Below are 21557 nucleotides of genomic sequence, written 5' to 3'. Positions count from 1 at the left end.
TATGCAGATTATTTTGGACTTACGTGTTCAGCAGCACTTTAGACCACCACTAGCAAAATATTAATCAGGGATTAACTTTTGAGAGAGAATGGGATTCCAGAGAAATCTGTGACAATATGCACTGGACCTGTTCAAGAAGATGACTTTTGATTTGTTACCAATGTGTATCGAGTTATTATCTAAATTAGACAAGCACAAGTCATGTTGACACCAAATTGAGATATTTCATTGTGGATGTTGGACTGATACACAGACAAGCTGGTAGAATAGGGGGTGAAGACTTAGACTGTTTCACCAGTAGTGGGGCTAAGATTAGATTTTCAGGAAAGGAAAACACTGCACAGTACCAATCAGCACAGACAGCAGACAGATGTCTCAGAGCCATTATAACTCTTACAGGAGCATCATATAAAACATTTAGCGTGTCTCCAGTCCAAACCATCCAGTTCTAGATATCTATGACATATTTAACCACACAAACACTTACACAGACCTCTGCAGCTAATATCTTACTCCCCCTGAGAAGGGAAACTGATGAGCATTTTCAGAAACCTCTGTGTACAGTGTGTGTTTAGTGTGTTCATTGCTAGTAATCGGTTGTTAGTGGGTCTCCCTGGCTGTGTTCCCACTCCCACTCTCATTCGTTTTCCCTTCTCCTTCCAGCTCGTCTCATCTTTCTCACACTTACTATCTTGTGTAACTCATGCAAGACCCTTTCTGCTCCACAGAATCATTTCATGCTTTTTTTACTCCTGTTCTGCCAAAGTGCTGTGTTCAAATACTGGTTTACATTAGTCTCTGAAATGCACACACACACACACACACACACACACGTGCAGAAATACATCCCCACTGTTATCATTTGATGATGGGTATCTAGGCCAGACATTATTACCAGTGTGTGGTAGGAGCCCCATGGCCATGTTTCCATGGTGACCAGCACATAACATTATATATGTTTTTTTGTTTGTTTGTTTGTTTACTCCATGCAATTGTCATGGATACACACACATACACTGTGGGGATTCGTTTACAGATAAATAATCAGGGAAATTTCTTTGACAGCTACCTGAGGCCACATCCCAATTCAATATGTAAACATACACAAACTGTACACGTACATGTGCATAAGCACATGAGCACTGTGACACTGACCCTGGCTTCTCCTCTGGTTACAGTTGTCGCACATGGCCAGTTGTGTTGAGTTTCTAAAATTCTCCCTGTTCAGAACAGAAACAACACTAACTTTGTTTTCCCTGTGTAACTTTAAAACTGCCTTTTCTGCTTCTCAATATTTACATTAGTGTTTATTTCCTGCACTTTAAGATAGCAGTGTTGGGCAGTTCCAATGTCACAACCACCACTGGATGGATTGCCATTAGAGTTTTTACAGAAATTCATGGTTCACAGACAAATTCATGACCAATTAATGTTTTCAAGTGAAATGTCTTTTTAACAACTGGATGGAGGATCGTAAAATCGGATGGTTTGTGTTCTCCACTGAGTGATTCGTGATAACGTTGGCGGTCCCTTAACTATTCATCAGGTGCGCTCATTAGGTCTAGTTTGTTCTGCTCCAATACTTGGTTTATGACCAAGTACCTAAAAACTAGTGCATTGCCGTCACCCACAGCTGCACTTTGTTTTTAGTTCTAATTGGCACATTTTTGCGTACTGACCTAAGATGGTGAACATGATAAAGATAACATCTGCTACAACTTGAACTTATTGGCGTCGTCACCGTGAGCATGTTAGCCTGCTGACATTCTAAGGGCATTTTCCCAGAGCTGCAAATTGACTCATCACATTAAAATAAAATCAAATTTCCAGTATATGGGTACCCTAAGCTAAAAGCATTGCAGTGTAATAAACAGCACTGCAGTAAATAAACCATTCATGAAGCTTGTAATGATGGCTCTTCACTTAAACTATTTGCTGCTGATGTATGAGGTACTGTTGACTTGCAATGCGTTATAGTGAGGGTTCTTTCAGCTTTCCTTGATAGAAACAGCGTATGCAGTATCACTTAACATGCGATTTGTGGTGTCTAATTTGCAAACATGCTAAAACATTTTAATTTGTAATTCCTTTATATACACATTGGTGCTATTGTCCTATAACTTCTTGTCTTTTTTACATTATGTTTACGTGTCTCTACACAGATACCCAGTTAGTGCTTTGTTGATATTTATGCAAAAAATACTAACACTATAGTTTAAAGTGTTATTTATTTTAGAAACACAGTCAAACCTTTATAAGTTATATAAATCAAGGACTAAAGTAACTTTTACAATGCTTGTGCATTGTAACTTGGCCATATTTTGCTGTATTTTAGACAAACAAGTGGAGAGAATCTGCCATGTAGAAATGTATATAGAAATGTATCAGACAATACGTTTCAACGTGCCACTCTTTCCACTCTCCCTCCCACCTTTTTGTTCACCATGTTTGCAAGCATAAAAGCACACCGGTCAATAAAACGAATGGGCAATCATAGCTAGCGCACACGTTGCTTGCATGTTCCCTCAGAAATTATATTTATGCCAGAGGATAAGAGAGAGTTGGGTTGCGAGCCAGTCGGTGGAGGAGCATCTTTTCTGACTATCGACAGAAGTGAAGTTGCTTAGCAACCTTTGGCCTTGATGAGAGGAAACGATGTCATGCTTGTAAGACAAAACAGAAGCAGCAAAACAAACACACACCAAGGCAGATAACAGGTGCACACATGTGCGGCCATACAGACACACACAGGCAGAGTGAACCTTGCAGAATGGAAGATGAGAGGAATTAATGAGTGTGGTGATAATCTGGGCAGGAGTTAAAGTAACATATTAATCTTCTCTAATGGTTTCACTGATCTCTGAGTCCATTAAGGATGACCTTATATATATACCGTATACACACACACAATACACGGACTAAGCTGTCATTGTGCTTTTATTTTGTTGTTATTTTGTATTTTATTTTGTTGTTCCCTCAACCTGCCTGTGAACCCAACTCCTGCCTTCAGCCTGTGTGCTCTGTGATCCAACAGTCACGCCATGCTTCCAGCTAGGTACACACACTTACCACTTACCACATGCACACACAGACACACAAACAGTGAGGGTTACAGACGTGTGATCTGGGTGCAAGACGTAGTGACATGTGGAGTAGTAGTTTGGACCATATAAAAGATGATTTTCTTATTTTTTTTTTTATCGTTAATGGGTTTCCCTTCTACATAACAAGTTGTAGATCTTACAGCTCCACACAGTGTTCAGTCAGTCTCACTGCATGCATTTGATACTGGGATGGCTTAGTTTAATTATTTATGTTAACAAAAAACTTGCTGCCAAACTCTCTGAAAGTGACTATTGTGCTTTTGAGTATATACTCCATACTCTCTGCAAAATCCAGTTATTCCCTAAGAGAAACTTGTGTACATTTGTGGTGTTTATCCCATTCATCTTCCAGCTTAACATACATCAATAGAGGCACAAATTTTAAGGTCCAGTCCTTTATTGTCAACATCATGTCTATGTTGCTTTAATTGCATGGAGGGTCATTAACACCAAAGTTGTATTTTCTGTATTTTTTCCACAGCAGGTCTTTATAGTTAGCTGAAATCACTTCATTTATAAATTGCTGTTGCTTACAGTATCAATGTGAGTTTTCATGTTAAAAAAAAATGCAAAATTGTAAACAATACTACTGAGTACTCACATTCATGTACTACCTTTGCAGTGTAATGCTCATGTATTAAAACATTGTTAGATGGTGGGAGTTCAGAGAGTAACATTTGTACACATAAATTAATGTGTTTGTCACTGTGGTGTCTATTATTATGCTTTTAAGAACTCAACATCATTCCTACAAATATGAACAGAGATCATCTCAGAAGCGGTCTGATTTTACCTGAAACCATTTACCAGTGTGTGCACACAAAAGCAGGTCAGGAGGGACAGCTCTGTCCTGGGTACCCCGCTGGACTCTGTGGAGGAGGTGGGCCAAGATGACATCCGTTATTCAGCTCACCCGCTACTACAGACAGTGGAGGGTCTGTGCAGCTCCTTGAGCACAGGTCTTTCATTTCCACCGCTGTAAGACTGTACAACTCAACAGTTTAGCTGAATGTTTCTGGTCATGCTTAAATTACTTGTAAACTCTCTGGGCTGTGCATTTGTTGTGAGGATTTATAAATGCCATTGTATATACATTATATAGCCCACTTTTCAATAAATTTGAAAATAAAAAAATAAACAAAAAAAAACAAAACACTTAAGTGAATCTCAGCTCTTTGGGATCAATAAAGTTTGATCTAATCTGATTAAAGGAAATGCATTAAAATAAATGGAATTCTATTTCATATATACTTGTATATGAGGACGCTTTTCCGTATTTAAAACTCTTGCTGTTCAGTGTCATTGTTTAATAATTCCACAAATTCCAATATTATTTTTGACTAATGCAACTCAAAAAGATTACATGTAACCTTTAAATTGTTTATATACGTGTATAATGGCAAAACAATTACTTTTGGAATTAACACTGGTTTTTGAGAACATTGAGGGACAAATTCATACACTTTTCTCTTAAAAGAAGTCAGGGAGACCTACAAACACAAATATCTTCCATGTTCTAATTATCGCTCTTGTTAATAGCCATAAATGATCCTTCCCCAATCCTGTACAATGGAGATGATCCATAGCCAATGTTATATTCAAAATGTATTCAAATGCATCTCTAAAGCTAGTATGAGCCTTCAGCTGTAGGTTTATCAAATTAGGTGGCCCTCTTAAAATAATGACTACACATCTTCCCTAGGCAATGCTTTTCTGTCACGTTGCAGTGAAACAAAGATATAAATAAATTTTGTACTATACGGGCTGCAACTTTGTATGATAAGATAAAACTCTGTAATGCAGTTTTGCAGAGACAAAGGACTTTGGTTTTTGTAACAGTTTAGAGTAGTACCTATTGTTCAAACACTTAAAAAAAAAATACATTAACCTGTCTTACATTAGGAATTGTTTAACACTTTTGCATACAGTATTTTGTAATCACTTTTATCAAGTACAGTCTGATTTCCATGGGAAAACTTCAACTTACAAAACACCTGAAATAGGTAAATGTACCAGTTAAATGCCAAAAGCTTTCCAGTACAGATTTATGTATTCATCATTACACAACTAAGAGTCCAAACACAGATTAAACAACTCAGGCAATTAAATCATCTCAATACATTTTAATAAAAAAAGAGGAAGAAAAAAACAAAACAAAAACAAAACAATGAACTTGTGTAAGAACACCAGTCCAACAATTTGTCCCATTTCACATTAATTCTCAGCAAAGCTTAGAATCCTGCAACCCAGAAGCAACAAAGTACTGTGTAGGTTTGGAGAGCTGCGGGGATGTTAAGTGTTAGAATAACAGCACTCCATCAGTGCCGCGGACAGTCAAAGAGCGGTTTTCTCCAATCCCCTTTGAGTGGCATAGGAATCAGCATGCCGGCATTAGCTGATCCTTCTAGATGCATCATTATGTTACCTTGTTAACAAGGGTTAAAGATTTTGGCCAACAGACATAGTTTAGCTTGTTAGCATGGAGTCTCTTCTTCTGCTTTCTCTGTCTTCTCCTCCTCATGCTCTTCTTCTTTGTCTTTATTCTTTTTGTGTTTCTTTTTCTTGTGTTTATGCTTGTGCTCCTTGTGTTCACCTTCTTTTTCATTACCGCTATGCTTCTTGTGCTTTTTGTGTTTTTTATGTTTCTTGTGTTTCTTCTTTTTCTTGTCCACTGTGGTGGTGGTGGTTGCTGAGCCACTGTGGTTACTTGGGGTGGGGCTGTGAGACGGCTGGCTAAGGGACAGACTGGGGCTACCGCTCCTTCCTCTTTCTGGCTCCGAGCCTTCCCCTTCGCTGTAGTCAGGAACGAAGGCAGCCTCGTCTGTCTCACGACCTAGATCAGAACACAATCGCTGTCTCCTGGGCTCCGGGCCACGACTCCCCTCTCGTCTTGCTCCACCTCTGCATTCTGCTGCTCTCTCTTCCTTCCCCATCAGTCCCCCTCCTCTCCCCTCTTCTCTTACTCCTCTTCCCTCCTCCCTCACAGTTTTTGGTTTGGTTGATTTTTCCAAACTCGTGTGTGTTGTCCTGATGCCTTTTCCCTCTTCCCTCTGTGATCTGCCTTTCTTCTCCTCCTTCACTACTCCTCTTCTCTCCTCTCTTGTGGCATCTCGACCTTCATTCCTGACAGACTTAGGTGCTTCAGTGTGCTCCTCTCTGCCTCGGCTCCTCTGAAGCACCGGTGAAGGCTCCTTGAGAGCAGTGATTCCATTTTCTTGACCCTCTTCATCGTCTTCTCTCTCCCACTTGGAGCGAGGAGGAGGCTGAATGAGCGGCTCCTCCCTGGCCGGACTGGGTTCTGGGCTGATACTCGGGCTCCGGCCACAGCTTTTCACAGGGCTAGGCGAAGGCTGTTCTGCAGGCTTAGTGGTCTTCTGGTCTTTTTCTGGATCCCGCTTTGTCTCATGGGATGATCTAGTGTTACAAGAATGTTTAAGGTAACGGAGAAGCACATTAATGTTGGTTCTGGGCAATTGATTATCTGCAAATAACAACCAATGAGGTTAAGCATTGTTTAAAATTTCAGTACTGCTACTCAAGCAACATGTCAGTTTTAGTACAAAACATTTTTCTAATAATATTTAGATTTTCAGCATCATTCAACAGTTTAATCATCTATTTATTTGTTTAGACTATGAGAAGTCAGAATGCCCCAGGTTACATCTTTGAATTGCATGCTTCTATCAATAGTTCAAAACCTGAAATATATTCAACTAGAATCATATAACATAACCGAAACCCTTGTTCATCAAAATACTTATTTTTAAAAGGAACTTAAAGAAACTGAGCCAAAAATGAACAGTGATTCCAAACAGTCCCACCTGAAGGTGGAGTAAAAATCCAGCCATCATAAATGGAGGAGACACTGCTTAAATCTGGGGATACGGATGTATATTTTCTCCTGAAACACTTGACCGCTGGGACAGAGAAAGGCACTTGAAAAGTGCCACAAATAAATAGAAAGAGTATGTGTCACAGAAGGACAATCCCAGTCTTTATCTTTTTACAGCAGGTAAACCAGAGCAAGACATGGGTGTGAATGTTACTTTTTTCGATTTCGAAAAGTTACTAAAGGGATTGGACACAGAACACCCCACCCACTAAATTGCAACACAGGAAAGATATTGGGCAATTTTGCATCTATTCAACTATCCAAGAGGTTCTGAGTATAATTCCTCCAAAAGTACATTAACATAATATGATGCCATTGACACATTCATTTAGATGCATTTCCTGTTCCACTGTTTGATACGGTCCCGAAGCTACAAATAAAAAACTAACTAGATACGTCCACATATAAAATAAATAAAAGGGCAGAACAAACTCACCTGGTGGAGCTCGCAGCGTGGCTTGACAGAACCTTTCGGCTGATCCTGGGTTTGCTCTTCACAATAGTCTCCTCACCGCATTTCACTGCTGCATAAGGAGCAAAGTAATAATGGAGACCAGTTTAATCAATGAACAATCTCCTCGCACATACATGCACTCATTTGGTGATTCAAATTACCTTCTCTGTGAGCAGCAGCTGGTTTCTCTCCTGAGGGTACAGTTCGCTCTGTTCTGTCCTTAGAGACACTCCTGGGAGGAAGGAGAATATAATTACACATATAGCACAAAATACACATAAAACATACACAAAACAACTTTGTTTACAGATGGACTACATCAGGCTCTCTTTCAGTCATGGATATGAATGACGGGACAAGCAACACATGTAACAGACCTGTCAGACTTAGAACCTCTTTCTGATGCCTCTCGTTTCTCAGAGGATGCGCTTGGCTTCTCCTGGTGGTCTGCCTGTCTCCTGGCTGATTTTTCTCCAATGGTCATCTTATCCAGAGAGACAGACCGCCCTGGTCCACTTCCACCGCTCGAGTTCCTTCGTTCTGTTCTTACTGACCTCTCTCCTTCAGAATCTCTGTCCACGGTAACCGAGACTTTCTGTGACCCCGATGCCCTGCCCCTCTCCCTGTCAGACCCCAGACCTCTGTCTCTTTCTCTGTCTGATCCAGAAGCTCGATCTTGCTCCCTGTCCATCCCTGAGATTCTGTCCTGCTCTCTGTCGGAGCCCTGTAGTCTCTCTCCACTAGTTCCTTGTCTCTCTCTGGAGACTCCTCTTTCAGCAGATGCAGATCGCTCCTTTACTCCAGCACCTTCTGGAGTACCACTGGGTCCACTGGATCGCTCTCCTTCAGAGGTGTTAGCAGCAGCTGATCGGTCTGAGGCGGATGTTGTCTTTTCAGGACCTGATGGAGCTCTGTCTGGGGCCGCAGTCTCAGTGCTGCCTTTTCTCCCCAGGTCTCTGTTCAACTTGATCCTCCTCAGTGGCTTCACCTGACGTCCAACAAAAAACAAAATACATTAATAAAAGGAGTTATATCATAGAAACCCTTCACTTTTAGGGCCATTAGCTAAAAAATGACTAAGATAATTATTTGTTAATCGTTTTATATTATCAGTTAATATTCAAAGTCACCAAAAAAGGTCAACATTTTTATTTTTATGTTCCCTGCTGTTTTTATATAACTAAAAGTTAAAAATCTTCAGATTTTAGGAGGAAGAATCAGAATGGAAAAAAAGCTATTTCTGTCACCCTGTATTAAGGGGAATTATGACTGGAATGTGCTATATACATTTTAAAGAATAAAATAAACAATAATTAGAGCAGAACCTAAAAATCACTGGATTAATATGATTATTACTTAATTAACCTATAAAATGATTCAGATCCAAACAATGCTTATCACAATCCCACCCTTAGTTAACATAATGTTATTGTTAATGTTATTACATGTTATTTTGTCCAAACACAAGTTAAAAGAAGACCAGAGCAAATATCTGTTTATATGTAATTTGTGTTGGAACCAGCATATTTAATTGCTAAACGACACACCTGAAGGTCCATTAGAGGCCTGATGGATCCTCTATCTGAGTCTCCCCGGCAAATCTCACGGCTCCCTGGTGTGGGAAGAAGACCGGGCCTGTCTGAGGACGGTGGAAGTCTGTGAAGCAGGGGCTGATGAGACATGTGTGAGTGAGACATGGGATCACCTCCAACCCCTAGACCATCCATCCTCCTCAGTTTTCCAGGAGGAGGTCCGAGTAAGGAGCGGCCCTCCTCTCCCATCCTTCTTCGACTATCCACAGGGGAAGGAGGTCGATGGAGGCCTTGGAGTCCATGTTGATGAGGGATGGGAAGGAGACCACCGCTCTGTGGAAGATCTCTTCTTCCCCGAACGTCATGACCTTGTCGAGGGCCGTCGTGAAGAGAGGAATGAGGTAGAGGTGGGTTCTGGGAAGACAGTGGAGGCGTCTTAAGCAGTGCAGGTTTCACCACAGAGCTTTTACTTTTGTCCTTCTTAGGAGTCATTGAATTGGGGGCTTCTTCTGATTTGGGTTTAATGGTCTTCAACGGTTTAGCAACTGAAGAGGAGGATGAAGAGTCCTTCTTTTTTGTAATCACTCCTTCTCCAGTCTTTTTCTTGACCTTTTCACTCTTCACCTTCAAACCCTCTGTCTTTGTTTTAGCTTTAACCTTCTGACCCTTCTCTCTTTTGGTCTTATCAGACTGAGTCTTTGACGTTGACTTTGTTGAGGGTTTAACAGGTGCAGCAGTGCTTTTACAAACTAGAGCTTTAGTGCTTGTTGTACCAGTCGAAGGTTTTGAGGAGACTGGAGGCATTTTAGTGAGTGAAGGGATCTCGTCCATTGGTTCATCTCTAACGGGAGTGGCATCACCTCTGTCCACCGACTGATGTGATGGCTCTGGTTCCTCCCCAGTTTTCTTCTTCTTTACTTTCTTTGTTTTCAGGACTTTAGTGCTGGACTTTGTCCCTGATAAGGAAGAGGATGGAGGATGATGGGGGGGACCACCTCTCTCTTCTCTACCTCTTCTTCCTCTGCCCTGGGGGGAGTAATCTCTGGATAATGGGGACATTCTATCCCTCTCCCCCTCTCTGCTGCCGCGACTTCTATGATGAAGCGACTGATGTGGGTTGTTATAGTCTTTGTTGTACTTGTACCACTCTGGGTACTCCTCCCAGTCTCGATACCTTTCTCTGTCCCAGCGGTCATGACTTCCAGGACTTGGACCCTTCATTTCATATTGCACTAGGTCCCGAGGTGGTAGCTTTCGTCCACCAGGGCTGCGGCTACGATAGCCACCAGGGGAGCGAGACCGTGACCTAGACCTGTAAGGTCCTGCACCTTCCGGTCCCTCCCAGCCTCCGCCTCGATAGGAGGATGGGGATCGTGGTGAACCAGACCGCCGATATCCATAGGACCTTGAACGGGAGCGGGACCTTGTCCGTGAGCGTCCATAACTGCGTCCGTTGCGTCTTGAATAAGGTGAGCGGGGATAAGACCGGCCATGGGAGCGTGAACGGGAACGGGATCTACTTGGGGAAAAAGAGTACGATCTGGACCTTGATCTTGATCTAGATCTAGATCTGGATCTAGAGCGAGAGTAAGGAGAACGGCTGAATGGAGAGCGACTGTATGATCGGGACCTAAAAAGAAAATTGAGGTGAAAAAAAGAGAAACTAGGTGAAAAAGATTTTTACGCAAATTAAATTATCCAATGGGTAAATTGATTGCACATAAATTACATATGTGCAAACTAAAAGTTTTTGATTTGCCTTTTTAAATTAAATTAGTTACCTGGAATAAGACCGTCTTCGTCTCTTTGGTGGATTTCTGTACTTCATAAGCTCTTTGTGGAAGTCTTTAGTGAATTCATCCAGTTTGGATGTAACTCTGTGGATACAGATACCAAAAACAGTGAAACTCCAGGTTTAAAACTTCAAACATTTCATATCTTAAGCCTCTAATATGTATGGACTGGAATCCTGACATTCTCCTGACTTTGTATGGAGAAGGTGTATGCAAGAACGCAAATGTTCAAGTGAGACAGTCCCCTCACTATCCTAGAGCCCCCATATACAATGTCCATATTATGTGCGTGAGACTGTGCATACACGCTGTTGTCTCATATTGTCAGTAGGATTTAAATTGAGTGAATGGGCATGTTGAGGACTCTTCACTATCACTTAACTACCATGGCAGTCGATTAATAGAAACTTTTTTTTTTTTTTTTTAGATGCAGGGCTCTGATATGCTGTAAACAAAACATTGTTTTCCACAGGTTTTTTTAGCATCTTGTTCCTCGTGTGCACACTGACATCTAGTAGAGTTCCTTCTGTGAAGACATATCTGATTCGGACGATCTTATGACGTTTGTTACATGTGTGAAATGAAACTCCGAACAAAGTCAGGCTTTAATGAATTCAAGACCCCAACCATTAAGTGATATCCTGTGCAATTTCCACAAATTCAATAGCAATTTTAGCCATTTGAAGACACACTCCCCCCCCCACAAAAATTAACTCACTTGTCCTGTCGGTGCCGCTGTCTGTAAAAATCTTCCTTATGGAAAGGGGGCTGAGAGAGAGAAGGGGGCAGAGTGGCAAGAGGGGGCTGGGTGCCAGGAGCAACCCAAGGAGGGTTGAGTCCCGGTGGTCCAGGGGCAAAAATAGGTTGGGGCTGGTAACTGATGGCAGGAGGGGCAATAATGCCAGGACCAGAGGTGTAAGGAGGTGGGTAGGGCTGAGGTGGGGGCGGGTACAGGGTGGGAGTTGGGAATACAGGAGGAGCAACAACAGGAGGTGGTGCTGTTGGGATGTGAGTAGCTGTGTGCTCTGCTCTGCCTCTGTAAGACCTGGTACAAAGACAGGGACATTAACAATTGTGAGGCTGACATGACACGTGATACATACATACACATATTAATACATCAGTAAGTTCAAGAGAGAGGCCTTACCTCTCCCAGTGTCTTCCTCCCACTCTTTGAGAGTGGTGAGGCCGTGACTGGTGACCTAAAAAGAGAGAGAGACAGTTTGATAGTTATTGACCGTCTTTCCTTTAAGTTAATTTAAGCCTCTTTCACACATGCACTGGAATCCTGACAGTCTTCTGACTGTCCAGAGGGGGTGTATGTGACAATGTCCGAATGTCTCCTGCACGCACTGACATCAAGCAAAGGTTCGGAAGTGAGGACACTTCTCACTCGGGCAATCTCCCCGTGTTCCTGTGTGTCTTTAGTCTACTTACATGACCTATATTGAACTTCTTACCTGAAGGATGAGGCGGCCTTGTGGGTTGCGGGTGGCCAATAACAGTGACGTGGTAGCCCTGGCAGAAATCACACAATAACAGAGTCACCACCAGGAGAAATGACATTAAATGAGTTAGTATAAGTAAGTTTAACTCCCGCCCAAACAATGTCTGCTTTTCCTAACAGGACAAAATAATGGAACACTTAATAAATATCTCACAATCACAACCATTCTCCACTCTTGTAGTCAGTAAAACCAGTACATCACTAATTAGAAGATCCACGCAGACTCACCTGGGATCCACTTTCTGAAGTTATGGATGAGCCTGTTGTTAAAGGTGGTTCAGGCTCTGTCTCACTGAAACAAAAAAACAAAAGCCACATTGAAACTACAAAAAGGGCTGCTCAGTTCAAACATCAACATGTCGACATGCGGTTTCATGCAGGAGTGTAGGCTGCGCCTTCCGATAAACATACCCTGGTGGGGGTGGTTCACTCTGGCTGGTGGAATGCACAGGGGAACGGTGGTCCACCACAGGTGGAGGGGCTGGTGAAGAATCCCGACCTTCAACAGTAGCAGCATGAGTAGGAGGAGTAGGAGGAAGGGTGAGAGTAGGAGTAGGTGTAGAAGTTCCACCAGAAGCATGTGCAAGTGAAGGTGTAGCAGGGGGGATCTGTGCTTGAGTAGCAGTGGTGGGTACGATTGTAGAGGGAGGCTGAGTGACATTGGCCAGCAGTGGGTCTTGCTGTCTAGAGTGCAGAGGCCTGACCAACTGGGGGCGTGGAGGAGGAGGGGCACTATGTTGGAGCTGCTTGCGTGCATGTTTGGTGTATCCAGTTTCATTTTTAAAGTTGTTCACAGCCTGCAATAACAACAACGAAAAAAGATGATGCATAATTTAAGATAAGAAATTATATATTTTTTACTTTGAATTAAGTTCAGGTAAAACAACCAAACTACATAATGCAGCAAAACGCAAGAAATTCAAGGGGTTACCTGTCGAAGAAACTTGTTGGCAATGAGATTATCAGGTGAAACATCTGACTGTTTGCATGTGAAGCAGATGTGCTCCTCTGAATCCAGTAGGGCAGTCCGAATACCTACAAGCAGTCAGTCCATAATTAGATGAGAAGCTCACACTGTCATTCATTTGAGAAACTCTATGACGCTATATTGTACATTTTCCATACATATAACTTTCCCATAACATGTTTAAACTTTTTACATTTTCAAGATTGACTTTTAATAATCATAGGAACCTATAGACAACACTAACACAAACATCTTACGCCATTTGTTTGTATTCCTTTTTTAAGACATTTGCAAACGGAGAGAATTTTATTCATAATGTACATTATCATCAATAACTTACACTCATCGCAGTAACTGTTTCCACAGCAAGGTATAACGACGGCATCAGTCATCAGGTCATTGCAGATCGGGCACAGGAGTTCATCGGGGATTGGGTCCGAATCATCCTCAGATGACGATTGCTCATGTGGAACAAACGGAGGACGCTCTTTCTTTCCTAGTGCATAAGCTTCCCTGTAAGAAGAGATGTTTTCTTTAATTTTGAGGACTTTGTTGCAAGCAAAACAACAGTAAACACAGACAAAAGTGGGTTTTGACAAAAACAAATGTGACATTACTTGATACAATGCGCAATATACTAAATATTTTGTGTTTCTGGGTGATATTATGTGACACGTACGCATCTATTGCAGGTATAGCGTATTCTCCAGTGCTGGTTAACATGGCTCCCTTAGTTCCTGGTTCTGCTTTCACCATGAAGCTCTGAGGTATGCCTTTACTAATCCTTACTGGCTTGGGACCCTCAACACTCTTATCCTGAGCCTAAAAATTGTAAACAAAAGGTTACTCTGTCTTGCAATAACAATGAACAACAGAGATTACAAAATTAATTAATTAAACCAAATAATAATTAAGAAAAAAAAAGGGTATGATCATTACCATCAGCATGGGGCACTGCCGAATGTAGTGACCAGCCTTTCCACAACGAAAGCAGGTGTAGTGAGCCGGTGGTGGTCCAATAGCCTTCTTTGAGTAACTAGGGAGCCAAGTTTACACATTTGTTAAAACTAGCTTTTAACAATATTTATACTGCACATCTTAATGTACGAGAGCAAGGTGTGTGTATACTAACTGTATTGGGTCATATTCATGGTTGGACTGAGTCATCATGGCTTTAATCTTGTCCTCCTCTGATGCGTTTGCATCAACCAGGTTAGCAGTCTAAAACACAGAAGAAAATGAGAAAACAAAAAAGACAAAATAAAATGGCAACTTCATAATTAATAAAACAAATCCATTCAATCTACCAAGTGTTTAGAAGTACATCCAGCGTGTGTAAAAACAGTACCTTGGTGAGTTGGGCGAGTGACAATGAAGGAGAAGAATCAATCTGCAGGAGAATCAGAGTATAGATATTAAAAGGTATTAACATATCTAACAGACATACAGTGGAGGATAAAATTCCAGGTAGTTCCCCACCATGTGTCCAGTCCCTTACACTCTCCATCTAAGTCTTCACATGAAAATTAAGGCCTTTGTTGACCACTGAAGGGCATTAAGCAATGCGAGTATGAGAGCCAGCAACGTAGGAAGACAGAATTACTAGGCTTGTGCACAATGTTCATCCCTTAGGCGTGGCACTGAATCACAACCTAGTAAAAGTTAACGTTGTCTCATCTAGGGCTTTCAGAACTGCCTACATTAAAGAGATCTAAATTATTTTTAAGAATAATTTAGGGAGTCACTCAAACATATGCTTGTAATAATCAGTTAACTTTAAACAAAGAGTAGCAGTTCCATATCAGTTATGTTAGTCTACAATTTAAAGATATCTATTCGCATTGAAGATAATATCTCTTCACTTGCTATGTGATGTACAAAAATTATAGCTTGTTTTACAAAATTGAATCTTTGCACATCTAGGGTACATGTTTCAAAAAACAAAAAGCCTTACTGTTGCAAGCACAAAGACATTAATTAAAGAAGACCATTTATGACTGTCACACTTTAGACATCTTGCAGAATTTAAATGATCATTTCAACACCACTAAGCTGCATAACTATTAAGTTGCAAAAACCTTAATCAAGCAAACTTCTATCACGCTAATCTTCCAGTGTAGACCTGCTTGTATTCTGAGCATTTAGGTTCTAACTGCGATAGTGCCCAAGAGCATCTGCTTAAACACTTCAAACCTTCCTTGATATTTGACTTTCATCAGCAAATTCAACATGTACACAAATTGCACATGCCTCTATAAAGATCTTACAGCTTCCAGCTCTAAAGGAGAGAGGGGAATCTCTCAAAGGAATACTTGGCATTTAATTTTCACATGCCGTTTCTAATTCACCAGGCCAAAGTGATTAAATATTTCTCCACTGGCTTGTCAAAAGGGCTGCCGTGACCGTTAGAAACACTCATCAAAATCAGTTCAAGGCTTCTTTCTGTAGTCATGAGTTTGCAAGGAGAGGTGCCAAGCTACTGCAATAAAAATGCAAACCCTGTAAAATGTCATGTGTAGGACTGATTAGACAGAAATGTAGAGGTTTCTTTAAAATGTGCCTAATAATGAAAAAAAAAAAAAAGGAAACCAACATTAATCAAGTGTTCCTCTAAATTGTTCCCTAAAACAGCCTTTACAGCACTACAGAGTGAAGGATGAAAGCAATGTTTTCTAATGCATGTCAAGATTCAAAGAATCATGAAAATAGAGTCTCATGCATGTCCCAAAAAGATTTTTGCAACAAGCAATAAAAAGCTGCTTTGCCTAGTAGTATAAACCTTTTACATAAATGCACAAGCCGGCAGGGTGGGTTATCCATCATGGTATGCAAGGCTCAAAAGGACAAACTGGATATTGTAGAATGCTGTGCAGGGAACACACAGGGACCTGGTGCAAGTGGTTCTGACACTGAACCACTGAACAACTTTATTAAGAGGTTCTGCAGCTTACAGCTTACAGGACACACTACAGCAGTATACTTCTCACTGCAGTCACTGTGGAAGGCCTCCAGACATTAACAAGTTATTTACGTTAGTCATAATGTGTCTTGGTAGTTTGTGATCGTGTCACAACATTATACGTCAGTGGCCAAGTCACAGTATCTCACTTATTAAAGCTAGCTTCTTATTATTGTTCCAAGCCACAGTTATAACAATACTCTTCGAACTGGCACCATCATCTTAGTAAAACAGACACTGAGGAATCTGAATTAATTCAAGCATTTAACTCAGTAAGACGATATCTGTGAGCCTTTAAGATTTGAGGGTTATGTGCAGTCCATAGTCAGTGCAGAATAAAACATCTTTATGGTGAAACTGTACAGGACAAAATAACTGACATTGGTAAATATTTCTGAACAACAGATCTGAGTATATTGAAGTTAAGCAGGTTAAGCCTTCAAAAAATAAAAATCACTGGTGAGTCACTACAACTCACACAACTTTAGTCTTGTAATAAAAGTTAATTACAATAAATCCCAGCCATATTTTACTCCATTGGGTTCTGTAACCACATATCAAATATTTTCACAGAAAATAAAATTACAATAAATTAGCAATAAAAAAATACCATATTTTCCTTTACAAAACCCTTGAAATACATTTGCTTGGCCTGAAGCAGGCAACAAAATCATTTCATTATGAAATACAGTCATTAACAGTTTCAACGATTTGTCAAATTATATAGTGGCAACAGTTCAACAATTAGTCAGTTCAGAGCATTCAAAAAACAATTATGGATAGTCTGTTGTTTCTCTTATCAACCTCATCTCATAAAGCCAAAATATCAAACTTTAATCTACCATTTTCAAAATAGAAAACCTGGGTTTTTATAGAGAAACAACAAACTACAGCAACTGTGGTGACTAAAGGAAACCCTCCCAAAAAAGACATCAAATAACACATAGAGGTTGAGATCTCAACAAAAATGTAGCAAACACACAGTGAACAGGAAATACACATAACTCGATCATTGTTGACAGAATGTTCTGGAGAAAGGTGACTAAAGCCAGAAAGAGGGGGAGAGAGTGAGAGTTGAGAGAAGGAGGAGAGTGTGTTGTTTTTGGATTTGTTTTACATACGGGTCTAGATGATCCCACCACAGCTGTGTCAGAACGATCTCTGCAGAAAAACACAAGACCAAGAGAACAATAACTGTCATAGCGCAACTAGACATTATTTGAACATACAAAATAAATTACAAATTAATGCTCATTCATGATTCCAAAAATGGATTTATCTTAAAGCATACTTACACAATGAACGTCCTGCCAGCAGGCTTAACTCCACCAATTGGAGTTCGCCGGACGATCACTGACGAGTGTTTCGGGATGTGCGCTTCATCGTCTGTGTATTCTAAAAACACGGGGGGAAAAAACAAAAACAACATAAAACACAATGACAGCTACAAATATTACAAAATTTCAATCAGTTAATGCCACAAATGCATGTAGACACTGTCTGATCACAAGCTATGACAATTACTCCCATCTTTGTTGTTAAATAGGAGACAAATCAGGGGCTCTGGTTTTGTTAGTTCATCGACTCACAATTACAGCTAAAGCTGTTAAAAAAATAGCAATACTCATAAGATAACCTAAAGGAGTAATTTTTTTTAAGCATACGTTGTTTTAAATACATTCTGTTAAATTATGTAGCTGATACCTATAGCATTAGAACACATAATAGATTTGTGGTATAGTTATTTTAGATAACAAAATATACTTTGCCAGCAACTAAACACATTTTGAAAATGTTGGAAAGCAAATATTCCAGATAAATCGCTAGTTTATTAGTCATTTACTCATGAATACTGGTATAGGTTTAGGGAAAAGAAATCTGAATAACTACTTTGAAAACTACAAGACAAACAAGTTCCCGTTTTCTGACTAAATTGTGCAATGTGTGTGTAGGTTTGTGTGTACTGGCTGGTAAAACTTGTCAAGTGTGGACTAAATTCACACAGAAGAGCTGAAATACATTTCAAACAGAGCTTTACACCCGTGAAACCTCATTTTATCACAAACAGCTCTAACGTTTAACAAATCAGAATCTGAAGGTTCATTTGAAAACTTCAATTTCCCCGTCTTTAAGACAAAGGGGACACACACAGACCGACGTCTCTCTGCCAAATCAAGTAGGCCTGCGGCGTGTCAGCTGTTTTACGCACCTTCTCGAGTCTGCGCATTGGTGATCTGCAGGTCGCAGTCTGTGGCCTTGAGCCGCTCCCGGGTCATAATCTGCCTTTTAAGCTCGCTGAGGGTGATATGCAGCCCATCGAAAGTGACTGTGTTGTAGTCCAGTTTGGAAGAAAATTTATAGTGAACACACGACATGTTTACAGGTCTAAGCACTTAAGTCAGTCAAGCACAAGGGAAAGAAAACACAGGCCTGATATGACAACAAAATAAAACAGCGTAAACACTGAACACAGGAGGCGGAATCTGATGACTTTAACAAGTGAACATTCTTTATATTCGATGGAACACTGTGAATCAGGGAAAGGCTGAAGGGGTTCAGCTCGCAAAAGACGACAGTCCTTGTTACTGCCAAAGAAAAATAATCGAGGCGTGAGGCCAGAGCGCCATTGAGCGGTGTCGTGTGCCTCTTTAGTCCTTTTCAGTCCAATAAAACACAACAGGGTGACACCAACTCCAGCAGTCCCCGTAGTGCAGTGTGTATATTTGTTATGTGAATATTTATATTTAATGTGAGATCAAGTCCTTCGAGAAATGTCCTTGGCGGAAAGCCCGGGGCACCGCGTTGTAAGCCGCTAACGTAGCTAGCAGCAGGCCTCGGGTTTCCAAAACATTAGTTCATGAAAATTGTTGCCTTTTTGGCACTGTCCTCATTTTTCCAGGTCTGTCTCTCACTCTCTCTCTCTCTCTCACACACACACACACACACAACTCTATACAAAACAACACAACATGGGACAAAACATAAAACCCCACTATGCTAACGGTTAACGCAAAAGATTTACGGTGCTAACAACGCAGGCCAAGTTAGCTGTCGAATAATCTCACAAAATCCAGCAATTACAACATCAATACGTGGAGATTCCTGGTTAATTTCCACAATGCAAAAAAATGAGAAGCTGTGTATACGACTGATTCTTCATATGAAATCCATAAAATCCATGTCGGTGATCCAAGCTGCGTCTCTCCTCGCTGTTTCATCAAAATGGCGCAAGGCGGAACCGGATGTGCCAAAGGTTCTTACAAAGAGTACACATGAAGGCAAGATGATAATCTTCAGAGCATTGCAAAATGGATGCCTACCGAGCAACAGAAAAACAATCATTAATTATTTCCCCGACTTCAGAATATTACCAATTTATCATTGTTGCACATTTTTTTGTAGAAACATGTGGGTTTTAATACATACAAGCCCTGACACTGTGTGTGTGTGTGTGTGTGTGTGAGTGTGTGTGTGTGTGTGTGTGTGTGTGTGTGTGAGAATAGGCTGTGTTCTTCTGTTTGTGTACGATTTGTAATCGACCTATTTTTTCATTCACTTATTTTATACCCTTTTACATATAACTTAATGTTTCGTTCGTCTCTTGTTTGTCGTATGTTTAACATCGACATGCCCAAAGATTGAAGTTGGAGACTGCAGATATAATCTAAGCATATATTGATGTTAAGAACATATATGTAAATAAGTATTCACTTATTCCATTAATCAGTGAGTGCAACACAGCTCAGCCAACTCTCATCTTAAATTCTCAATGTAGCATATTATCTTAAACTAGGCGAGTATTTGTTTGGAGGGCGATAGCGAGGCATGAGTCTCATGGCAGATGGGATTTATCTTGGCTTCGTGGTGTTCTTTGGACGTCTCGTGGCTTTGTCTCGGAGCCTCGATGAATCTGCAGGGGTCGTAGTGATGGGAAACTACGAATAACGCGGAAGAGAAAAAAATCTTAACGTAAATCATCGTAAACGTTGCACATTAATCTTCAAGTTGATTCAACACTAGAAGTCGTCAGGTCAGCATGTCCGGCATCGCCTATGAAGTGGTAGCGTGGCCGAGCGGTCTAAGGCGCTGGATTAAGGCTCCAGTCTCTTCGGGGGCGTGGGTTCGAATCCCACCGCTGCCAGGTTTTTGTCTGTAAACATGACTTGAATGCAACCAAACACTTTGAACAGTCGTTGCTTATGTTCAGTTTCTGTTTCTTATGTCCATGTTTGAATTCGGTCCACTTGTCCATAATAGCAAATGATTTGTTCACCTCTCTGTTTTTGACTATCTTAACATTAAAGTGAAACATTAAGATGCTGAAGAGTCAATTTGATATAGCTCCATACACCATTTAACTTTTTATCTTTCTACTTTCAAAATTCAACATTCAACAACTTTATTGATTCCATACGGAAATTGTGTTGCCTTGTTGCGTGGAAGTAGAAAGAAAGGAAAAGACCATCCACCAGACCAACACAATAAACAAATACAAACAGAGGAGTAAAAATCAATGAAATTATAAAAATACTAATTGTCCATTTGGGGATGAGTTAAACAGCCACTGGGAGAAAGGATCTCCTGTGTTGTTCTGTAGAGCACTTCACTGGGATCAGTCTCTGGCCGAAAGTGCTCCTCAGTGCAGCCAGCACACAGTGGAGTGGGAGGGAGGGAGGGATTGTCCAGGATTAAGAGGAGTTTGGACTCATTCTCCTCTCAGCTACAACATGTAGAGCTAGTCCAGCTCTTCCCCCAGAACGGAACCAGCCCCTCTAAGGTGGGGAGGGTCTTGGAGAGGACTGCATGACTAAAGTATGGGTAGTGTGGCCGAGCGGTCTAAGGCGCTGGATTAAGGCTCCAGTCTCTTCGGGGGCGTGGGTTTGAATCCCACCACTGCCATGTTTTTCGCATTAAAAGGATTTGAATCCAATTATCACAACAGGAACAGTCATACATGAAAGACCAAAGCGGGACACCAACACCTAGTGGCCCATTTAATGTGGTGGACAGGAGACATCAGGACCAGTCTGCAGCAAACTGCTGTCACAGATGTCCCTCACTGCCCATGTTTTAATTTGTTTCCATACTGTCACCTAACACCACCACGAGTTTGTCTTTGACCTCGTCGTTTTGACACCTTAAAATTAAACTGAAAAGAAATGATAGTCATCTCTCTGTGTTGGCGGTCCAACGATTATCCACTCTAGAGGTCGTTGTACATAAAACACTGAACATTTATTGAATGTTATATTCCACAATTGAGCTGGTAACAAAATTAATTCCACAGAACACGATACGAAACCATGTACCTCCATGGTACAATTTTCTACTAATGCCTTTTTGCCCACA

General features: G+C 40.9%; 1 protein-coding gene and 2 non-coding genes across 4 annotated transcripts; 2 read left to right on the top strand and 1 right to left on the bottom strand.

The window, feature by feature from the left end:
* Positions 1-3483: 3483 nt before the first annotated feature.
* Positions 3484-19433, bottom strand: LOC137123335 (E3 ubiquitin-protein ligase RBBP6-like). Of its 2 annotated transcripts, XM_067496879.1 has the most exons (20): positions 18418-19433; positions 17504-17603; positions 17330-17369; positions 14598-14639; positions 14382-14470; positions 14189-14285; positions 13929-14071; positions 13590-13762; positions 13214-13317; positions 12694-13079; positions 12511-12574; positions 12236-12293; positions 11923-11977; positions 11494-11820; positions 10764-10859; positions 8998-10612; positions 7828-8438; positions 7612-7682; positions 7433-7520; positions 3484-6518 (listed from the first exon to the last, which is right to left on the bottom strand). In XM_067496879.1, the coding sequence occupies exons 1-20, from the start codon at positions 18581-18583 to the stop codon at positions 5579-5581; spliced, it is 5265 nt and encodes a 1754-aa protein (XP_067352980.1). In that variant the 5' UTR covers positions 18584-19433; the 3' UTR covers positions 3484-5578. The 2 variants fall into 2 exon arrangements, with proteins under 2 accessions (XP_067352980.1, XP_067352981.1); XM_067496880.1 differs by lacking the exons at positions 3484-6518; positions 7433-7520; positions 7612-7682; ... (12 more) ...; positions 14382-14470; positions 14598-14639 and having other exon boundaries at positions 16139-17369; positions 18418-19431.
* Positions 19434-20267: 834 nt separating this feature from the next.
* Positions 20268-20349, top strand: trnal-aag (transfer RNA leucine (anticodon AAG)). The gene has a single exon. It is a non-coding gene; the product is annotated as a tRNA-Leu (tRNA).
* Positions 20350-21025: 676 nt separating this feature from the next.
* On the top strand, positions 21026-21107 carry trnal-aag (transfer RNA leucine (anticodon AAG)). The gene has a single exon. It is a non-coding gene; the product is annotated as a tRNA-Leu (tRNA).
* The last annotated feature ends 450 nt before the right edge of the window (positions 21108-21557 follow it).

Source organism: Channa argus, chromosome 3 (genome assembly GCF_033026475.1).
Source record: "Channa argus isolate prfri chromosome 3, Channa argus male v1.0, whole genome shotgun sequence".
Taxonomy (NCBI): domain Eukaryota; kingdom Metazoa; phylum Chordata; class Actinopteri; order Anabantiformes; family Channidae; genus Channa; species Channa argus.
Note: the sequence above shows the minus strand (reverse complement) of the source record. Positions and strands in the feature narration are given on the sequence as shown.